The 10,170-nt window shown below is 41.4% G+C and overlaps 1 protein-coding gene across 1 annotated transcript in view; it reads left to right on the top strand.

The window, feature by feature from the left end:
* LOC106584134 (capping protein, Arp2/3 and myosin-I linker protein 3) overlaps window positions 1–3,373 on the top strand; it is a 52,141-nt gene extending 48,768 nt beyond the window's left edge. The window contains exons 36-39 of the mRNA XM_082967950.1: window positions 383–489; window positions 1,454–1,574; window positions 1,665–1,736; window positions 2,591–3,373. Coding sequence (XP_082824076.1) covers window positions 383–489; window positions 1,454–1,574; window positions 1,665–1,736; window positions 2,591–2,631 — 341 coding nt within the window. The 3' untranslated portion in view covers window positions 2,632–3,373. The remainder of the gene's footprint in view (window positions 1–382; window positions 490–1,453; window positions 1,575–1,664; window positions 1,737–2,590) is intronic.
* The last annotated feature ends 6,797 nt before the right edge of the window (window positions 3,374–10,170 follow it).

A 10,170-nucleotide genomic window follows, 5' to 3' on the forward strand; every position in this document is an offset into this window, starting at 1 on the left:
GTGCAATATGCAGAAATCGCTCCGCCATTTCCTGGTTGCTAAAATTGGAATAGTTCGCATAATTTCAGCTTATGTGACAAAACAAGCAAAGTGTATGGTTTGGTACGATGATTCAGTGTAGAGAACCATCTAAACCGCTATAAAATATATTTTCAGCTGTTTGAAGTTGGTGTACAAAACCGAAAGTAAAAGACGCAAAAATGCAACTTAAGAAGGCGAAGCATAGAAATAATGCACATAAAACAAATCTACCGCTTCTTAGACTTGCTTTCAGTGAAAATGACAGATCTATAACTCACATTTCTATGTGAATTTAGTTGGGTCGTCCAAAAAGTTACATATTGCGGTTTTAATGATATTGTTACTCCATCTTTATCTTCAGGTGCAGAGGAGGAAGCAGACGGAGATAGGAATGGTGGAAGAATGGAAAGGAAAGAGAGAGATAGAGGCAGAGATGCAGAGGGACAGCCACCTCCCATTCCTGAAAAGGTCTGTCTGTCTTTATATATACTTCTGGTTGTCATATTTATGTGAATATAATAGTATACCGGCGAGTTTATTAGGTACACCATCCAGTTCACGAAAATGGTTTGCTCCTACAGACAGTGAGTCACGTGACTGTGGCTTGCTATATAAAGTAGGCAGACAGGCGTCGAGGCATTCAGTTACTGTTCGATTGAACGTTAGAATGGGCAAAACAAGTTACCTAAGCGACTTTGAGCGTGGTATGATTGTCAGTGCCAGGCGCGCCGGTTCCAGTATCTCAGAAACGTACGGCCTCACGACAGTGTTTTGGGATTTACTGAAAATGGTGCGACAAACAAAAAACATCCACTCAGCGGCAGTCCAATGGGCGAAAACAGCTTGTTGATGAGAGGTCGAAGGAAAATGGCAAGAATCGTGCAAGCTAACAGGCAAATAACGGCACAGTACAACAGTGGTTTGCAGAATGGTATCTCGGAATGCAGAACTCACCGGTCCTTGTCACGGATGGGCTGTTGCAGCAGACGACCACACCGTGTTCCACTCCTATCAGCTAAAAATAAGAAGTGGCTCCAGGGGACACGCGGACACCAACACTGGACAATTGAGGAATGGAAAAACATTGACTGCTCCATCAAATCCCGGTTTCTATTGCGCCATGCTAAGGGAAATGTCAGGTTTTGGAGTAAGTAGCATGAGTCCATGGCCCCATCCTGTCTGGTGTCAACGATACAGGCTGGTGCTGGTGGTGTAAGGGTTTGGGGAATGTTTTCCTGGCACACGATAGGTCCTTTGATACCAATTGAGAAACGTTTCCATGCGCCAAAGAATTCAGGCTGTTCTGGAGGCAACGGGGGTCTGACCCGAGACTAGATTGGTGTACCTAATAAACTGGCCACTGAGTGTATGTGTGGTTATGTTTAGATATTAATTGATAATTTTTGTGATTTTGTGCCACATTTATTTTCAGCCAAAGACATCCTATGTGTCTTCTCCAATTGAGTATGCCAATGAAAGGCCTATCCCACATCTTGCACCATCTGCATTCAACAAGCCAGTGCTGGGATTGGCTGACAGGGCTTTCAGTCAAGGTATTAACAAATTAAATCAATATAATTTTGTCATTACAGTGTATGACAGAGTATGACAGTGTATGATTGACGGTGGTATATGGTGTGCAGGTGAGGAAGCAGTGAGACCTCAGGCCCCAGTGAAACCCCAGAGGAACAGAAAGGCTATGTCTTGTGACACAGGTACACCTGTCAGCCTGTATGTGTCTGTCTGTCTGTCTGTCTGTCTGTCTGTCTGTCTGTCTGTCTGTCTGTCTGTCTGTCTGTCTGTCTGTCTGTCTGTCTGTCTGTCTGTCTGTCTGTCTGTCTGTCTGTCTGTCTGTCTGTCTGTCTGTCTGTCTGTCTGTCTGTCTGTCTGTCTGTCTGTCTGTCTTTCCAATAGTTAGTCAGTATGCTTGTATTGATCCATGTGTGTGTGTTTGTGTGTGTTAATATTTCCTGTGTTCATTTACCCCAGGCACTGATAGGGATGGCCCTAATAATCTTGAGAAGCCCCCAAATCGCAAACCTCCTGTGAAAAAACCTAGACTACTCCAGAACAGAAACAAATCCTTGGACTATCCTGGTCTCTCTGTCTCTCTCTTTCTCTCTCTCTCTCTCTGCCTCTGTCTCTGTGAGAATGGGAGCATGTGTTTCCTCTCATACTTAATGCATAAAAACATATATTTCTTTGGATAAAGCTATATTTGTGTGTTTTTGGTTTTACTATCATTGTGGGGACCAGAACTCTTTCACAAGAATATGAATATCTGGGGACAAATGTGTGTGTGTGTGTGTGTGTGTGTGTGTGTGTGTGTGTGTGTGTGTGTGTGTGTGTGTGTGTGTGTGTGTGTGTGTGTGTGTGTGTGTGTGTGTGTGTGTGTGTGTGTGTGTGTGTGTGTGTGTGTGTCTCAGACTAAACAAAGCAACGTTTTCAATCACCCCTTAGGTCGGAATAGAACTCAAACATGACTTCACTGTTGTTAATTATCTGATCAAATTGCTTTTAATGAGATGAGTCCGTAATCAGGAATGTCTCTCGTTCTGTGCTCTTCCAGACAGCGTCAACTCAGCGTCTGTTAACAGCGAGCTGTTGTAATGTCCATGGAATTAAGCTGCTTCAGACCAACCAGCCAGAGGGTTGTCATGACAACTGGGCAGCATTTTGTCCGACGTGGAAGAGGAGAAATATGCGAGGGAGAAACGAGACTCTAGAGAGAGGGGACACACGAATACAGAGAGAGAGGGGGAGGGGAAGATAAATGTCTTCGAGTGCAAAATGATACGGACATCACTAAGCATAACTTACCTACTGCTGTATTATTGGAACACACACATGCTATTCCTAGTCGGTCTCTGTCTGTCCCTTGCCCTCACTGTCTGCTTTCCTGTCATCTCAATGGAAACCTGCTGAACTGTTTTGCAGCTATTCGAATGGTGTTTGCTACTTTTGAAAATCTACTGAATTGTTGTCTGCACTTAAAAAAATTGCTAAAACACTGTCATGCTATAATGCTAAGGGGCCAAACATTGGAGCATTTTTATTATCATTATTGAGAGTTACACTTTATTTTGTATTATTATTGTTTATGTAAACTAAGCTATGTGGCTAAGCTCGACTAAAGAAAGGAATGTGTCTATTAGAATGTTATTTCTAAATCCGCAATGCAATTTGACTGCTGTGAACGTTGATTGCCATGGTTGAAACTTGAAAATGAGTTGTTGCTTATTATTAAATGAAATATTTATATCTAGTTCTGCTTTCATGGACTGAAAGGTAATATATTTTATAGAAAAATGAATAGTATACCCTATGAATGAATAAAAATGCTGTACTGGAATACACACTGAGAATGTCATCCTTTTTATGGTTTGGTTCATAATAGGATAATAAACGGAGGTAAATGATTTTACCTTCCAAACTGCGTTCACTATGCTGTTTAACCACAGAATTACCACTCTGGGTTATAATACTTTAACCAGCAGGGTGGCAGCTACATTAGGCCTCCTGTAATTATCCCTAACAGCAGGTGGCGACCAACCCCAGCAAATGAAAGGCGGACCTCTCAGCAACAGAAAGACTCATAATCTAGATACCAAACACGTGAGCTGCTGAGAAGCAGTCTTGCTGGTTGTCATTAGCAACCATGTCATGGCCCTATTTCCAAAGATGGTGGAATGAGTCAAATATGGGCTTTGGCTGGCTGGTGTGCTAAGTACTAATGAGCTATTCATATGGAAATGTGATGAAAAGCTGCTTCTACAAACTGTAATTAAAACTTGAAAATACGCTTCTACCACTGTGCCTACAGATGTAGAATCCTAAATTGATCACTCTTGTTGCTGAGAATTTTCCTCCACTGCAGGAAATGCAGATGAGCTTCGTGATTTATATAAATTCATACTTAAAACCCACACTAATCAATGGTGATATTAACAGTTTTGCACTTTTCATGTAGCCTACTTTTGGCCAGCTAATAGCCTAACCACCGATACTAAAACATTCAAATGCTGTTGCTGCAGGATTATTTTTCTGTGGTCAAATTAAGATCCTACACCTGTAACTTCTCATATTGTTGAATCTGTGTCTGATGATTCAATGCATTATTTTGTCGATAACTGTTATAAGCCGTAGATATTTATGTGTGATTGTAGTTGTTTGAAATGCATTTCCACACTCCTGTGGACTGTCTTCATGGGGTGGATGGTGGAGTGGGTGGGAGGAGGCCCGACAGACAAAAGACACAGGATCTTATATTGATCTCTTTTATCATTGGCTTTCATGCACTTCGCAGTTAATCATCGGGATTAGAAAGAAAAACACTTTCTTTAATATCCTCTCTTGGATATGTTGTCTTAATTTGACTGTCTGGGCTTACTGTTCAACCATCTCTCAATATGAAAGGATGTTTTGTATTACGCTACATTTACCCCACAGAAATATTAAATTACTGGGGTAACAACGTATACCAACATTTTTCCAGTTCAACACTAAATACAGCCAGGATAAGGCAGGTTAACAGGACAGGTTGTGTACCAACAGTAACTTGACCATGTTGAGTCAGGATGCTGTAATAGTCGGAGGGAACCAATTTTTTGGGGGTGTCCTCCCCCCCAATTTGTTTTATAAAAATGTTTTTCAAATCCTGTATTTGAATATCAAATAATTTCTGGCCAACAATTAAGTACCTTACTGTAATAGTTTCCCATGAAAGTGGTCAGAAAGAAACAACATTTTTGGGGGGGAAAAAAACTATTTCTCAAGCAAAAAATGGCACTAGGACTGTCTGGGAGTGGTCTGAGTGGGGAGGGGAAGGTGGTGCATTAACCAAAGTGGTGTATTAACCACAGTGTGGATCAATCCACCAGAGCAGAAGGGCATAATGGGAGGAAAATATAGCCTAACCTGAAAACTAGCTGTTATTGGCAGAGATGTTTGGAACTGGTCTATTAACTTATATGCAACTCCACCCATGCAAAACCTACTGATTAAAATGTCCTGTGTTGATTGTATTTTCAATCGGAAACTATTAGGAAATAACAGCTGAAATGTTCAGGCCTCTCCGGAAGGTTTGTATGAAACATAGTAAAAGTAAAAGAGAATAGGAAAAACAATTAGGGGTGTTTTAAGGACAATATAGGAAATACAATAGGTGTGAAAATGTTAAGCAACTCAATTTCAGCCTGAAAGCATTTTTTATTCAAAATTAAAGAAACTTTATTTGGTTGGCTTGACACTTTATATACACAAAACAATAATGTACATGCAACAATTTCAAAGATTTTACTGAAGTACAGATGACTGGGAATAAAGATATGCACCTGCTCCTTACAGATACCTTAAAAAAAGGAAGGGCATGGATAAGAAAATCTGTCAATATCTAGTGTGACAACCGTTTTCCTCATGCAGTGTGACACATCTCCTTCGCATAGAGTTGATCAGGCTGTTGATTGTGGCCTGTGGAATGTTGATTGTGGCCTGTGCAAGGTTGCTGGATATTGGTGGGAACTGGAACACGCTGTTATACACGTTGATCCAGAGCATCCCAAACATGCTCAATGGGTGACATGTCTGGTGAGTATGCAGGCCATGGAAGAACTGAGACATGTTCAGCTTCCAGGAATTGTGTACAGATCCTTGTGACATGGGCCGCCATATTATCATGCTGAAACATGAGGTGATGGCAGTGGATAAATGGCACGACAATGGACCTCAGGATCTCATCACGGTATCTCTGTGCATTCAAATTGCCATCGATAAAATGCAGTTGTGTTCGTTGTCCATAGCTTATGCCTCCCCATACCATAACCACACCACAACCATGGGGCACTTTGTTCACGTTGACATCAGAAAACCGCTTGCCTACACGACACCACACATGCATGCTATCTGAGATCTGCCCGGTACAGTTGAAACCGGGATTCATCCATGAAGAGCACACTTCTCCAGTGTACCAGTGGCCATCGAGTCGGTAATGACGCCCAACTGCAGTCAAGTCAATGATGACGAGCACGCAGATGAGCTTCCCTGAGATGGTTTCTGACAGTTTTGCAGAAATTCTTTGGTTGTGCAAAACCACCGTTTCATCAGCTGTCCTGGTGGCTGGTCTCAGACGATCCCGCAGGTGAAGAAGCCAGATGTGGAGGTCCTGGGCTGGCGTGGTTTCACGTGGTTTGCTGTTGTGAGGCTGGTTGGACGTTCTGCCAAATTCTCTAAAACGACATTGGAGGCGGTTTATGGTAGAAAAATGTACATTCAATATTTTGGCAACAGCTCTGGTGGAAATTCCTGCAATCAGCATGCCAATTGCACGCTCTGTCAAAACTAGAGACATCTGTGGCATTGTGTTGTGACAAAACTGCACAACTAATATTTCTATATATTGTGTATGCTTTTATTTTTATTTTTTTACTCAAACCACCCATGTGACGGATTGGACCTGTATGTTTGACACTCCTGCTCTAGAGCCTACCCTTCTTACCTCTTCAAAGTAGGAGGATACATATGCAAATAAAAGACGACTACTTATTGGTCAGAATAATTACATCCGATTGTGATGTCATGCTGTGGGCCAAAAAGTCCATCCCAACTGAACAGGCTAAAATTCCACTAAAAGGGCATTATCATAATGTTCACAATTTCATAGTGTTATTTTGACCTCATATTGTGGAAATAATAATAAAAATAGAAAAAACACTTTTTGACTGCGCTGCCCCTTTACACTGCCAGTAAAGTGCTGAAGCAATCAAGATGACTATGAGCGGAATTGTTAGATACTCCACCTGAAATTGGAAAAATGTGTCACCTCCTCATGCCCGCTGGTGCACCATTGCCTGGCTCATAGTAAATTACATTTTGTACCTTTAAAGAGAAATGGCAGCGAAGGACTGATGTGTGTGATCTGTTGTGGTCAATACTTTACAGTAGACACTATAGTGTGTGTCTGAGTGCCACCCTCGCCCCCGCTGTGTCAGAGTCTGACAGGTCTCCCATGTGTTGATTCCCTCCACACAGAGCTGACGCCCCCTCGGCTGAAAAGACTACCGGTAATCACAATTATTATCACACTTTAAATACCGCTATCACAATTCTCTGCAATTACTATTGAGTTCCTGTCACCCTGTGTATATACAGTATTCCATTCAGCCCCAAATGTAGTGCCACGCATTTAGGATTACTTTCTCTGTTTTTTCTCAATCGGTTTTTCAGAACTGAGTGTTCAGTTTGTTGTACATTATTATGTGTATGTCTTAAAGTTATTATAAAGTGATTGAAATATGGCTGTACAGAATGAATCTATGTCCCTAGCATTACAAGACCATATAGTGCGTATTATACTATATGCACTATATATACAAAAGTATGTGGACACCCTTTCAAATTAGTGGATTAGGCTATTTCAGCCACACCCGTTGCTGACAGGTGTATAAAATCGAGCACACAGCAATGCAATCTCCATAGACAAACATTGGCAGTAGAATGGCCTTACTAAAGAGCTCAGTGACTTTCAATGTGGCACCGTCAAATTTCTGCCCTGCTAGAGCTGCCCCGGTCAACTGTAAGTGCTGTTATTGTGAAATGGAAACTTCTAGGCACAACAACTACTCAGCTGCGAAGTGGTAGGCCACACAAGATCGCAATCATTTCAATTTTTCAAACATACGACTATTTTACACCATTTTAAAGATAAGACTCTCGTTAATCTAACCACATTGTCCAATTTCAAAAAGGCTTTACAGCGAAAGCAAAACATTAGATTACGTTAGGAGAGTACATAGCCACAAATAATCACACAGCCATTTTCCAAGCAAGCATATATGTCACAAAAACCCAAAACACAGCTAAATGAATCACAAACCTTGGATGATCTTCATCAGATGACACTCCTATGACATTATGTTAAACAATACATGTATGTTTTGTTCAATCAGGGTTCATATTTATATCCAAAAACAGCTTTTCACATTGGCGTGTGATGTTCAGAACATGTATTCCCACCAAAAACTTCCAGTGAATTTACTAAATTACTCATCATAAACGTTGACAAAATACATAACAATTATTTTAAGAATTATACATACAGAACTCCTTTATGCAATCGCTATGTCAGATTTTAAAATAGCTTTTCGGCGAAAGCACATTTTTCAATATTCTGAGTACATAGCTCAGCCATCACGGCTAGCTATTTTGACACCCGCCAAGTTCGGAGCAAACTAAACTCAGAATTAGTATTAGAAATATTGTATTACCTTTGCTGATCTTCGTCAGAATGTACTCCCAGGACTGCTACTTCCACAAGAAATGTTGTTTTTGTTCCAAATAATCCATAGTTATGTCCAAATACCTCCGTTTTGTTCGTGCGTTCAGGTCACTATCCAAAGGGTAACACACGAGCGCATTTCGAGACAAAAAAAAGTCAAAATGTTCCATTACCATACTTAGAAGCATGTCAAACGCTGTTTAAAATACATTTTTATGGTATTTTTCTCGTAAAATAGCGATAATATTCCAACCGGACAATAGTGTATTCATTCAAGGAGGAAAAGAAAAAACAGTGTGGTTGCGGGAACGCACATATCCAATCTCTTTGTCCCCAGGCAGACCACTGAGAAACTGAGCTACTATACTCTGCCCAGAGACAGGAGACGGCTCAATCCATTTTCTGAAGGCTTTAGAGAGCCAATGGAAGCCTTAGAAAGTGCAACGTAACTCCACAGATACTGTAGTTTCGATAGAGAATCAAAAGAAGAACTACAATTCTCAGACAATCCACTTCCTGCTTGGAATTGTCTCAGGTTTTTGCCTGCCATATGAGTTCTGTTATACTCACAGACACCATTCAAACAGTTTTAGAAACTTCAGAGTATTTTCTATCCAAATCTAATAATAATATGCATATCCTACCTTCTGAGCAAGAGTAGTAACCAGTTTAAATCGGGTACGTTTTTTCATCCGGCCGTGAAAATACTGACCCCTATCCTAAACAGGCTAGGAGAACGCTGCATAGTGCCAACTGTAAAGTTTCGTAAAGGAGGAATAATGGTCTGGGACTGTTTTTCATGCTTCGGGCTAGGCCCCTTTAGTTCCAGTAAAGGGAAATCTTAACACTACAGCATACAATGACATTCTAGACAATTTTGTGCTTCCAACTTTGTGGCAACAGTTTGGGGAAGAACCTTTCCTGTTTCAGCATGACAATTCCCCCGTGCACAGAGTGAGGTCCATATAGAAATAGTTTGTCGAGATCGGTGTGGAAGAACTTGACTGGCCTGCACAGAGCCCTGACCTCAACCCCATCGAATACCTTTGGGATGAATTGGAACACCGACTGCGAGCCAGACCTAATCGCCCAACATCAGTGCCCGACCTCACTAATGCTCTTGTGGCTAAATGGAAGCAAGTCCCCACAGCAATGTTCCAACATCAAGTGGAAAGCCTTTCCCAGAAGAGTGGAGGCTGTTATAGCAGCAAAGCGGGGACCAACTCCATATTAATGCCCATGATTTTGGAATGAGATGTTCGACGAGAATACTTTTGGTCATGTAGTGTATTTTGAGTTCTGAAAGGCTTTACAGGGTTGCATGAATATGTCCCAGTGTAATCCCAAAACCTAGCGAGGGAGGGGTAATGGAAGGGAGCGATGAAGGGAAGGGAGGAAAGATAGAGGAGGAAGGGAATTAACAGATTTAGTGCCATCTCTCAGTTTGATAGAGCCACTTAGTATCGACCACCTTAATCCCTTCATCCCTCTCTTCCTTCTTATCTCTCTTTACCTCTGTCTCTGTATCTGTCTACTCGCTGTCTCTCTTTCTTTCTTTCTTTCTTTCTTTCTTTCTTTCTTTCTTTCTTTCTTTCTTTCTTTCTTTCTTTCTTTCTTTCTTTCTTTCTTTCTGTCTGTCTGTCTGTCTGTCTGTCTGTCTGTCTGTCTGTCTGTCTGTCTGTGTCTGTCTGTCTGTCTGTCTGTCTGTCTGTCTGTCTGTCTGTCTGTCTGTCTGTCTGTCTGTCTGTCTGTCTGTCTGTCTGTCTGTCTGTCTGTCTGTCTGTCTGTCTGTCTGTCTGTCTGTCTGTCTGTCTGTCTGTCTGTCTGTCTGTCTGTCTGTCTCCCCGTCTTTTCTTTATGTGTCTGTATTTTTGTCT

The sequence above is a fragment of the Salmo salar genome, chromosome 23 (genome assembly GCF_965601325.2).
Source record: "Salmo salar chromosome 23, fSalSal1, whole genome shotgun sequence".
NCBI lineage: Eukaryota > Metazoa > Chordata > Actinopteri > Salmoniformes > Salmonidae > Salmo > Salmo salar.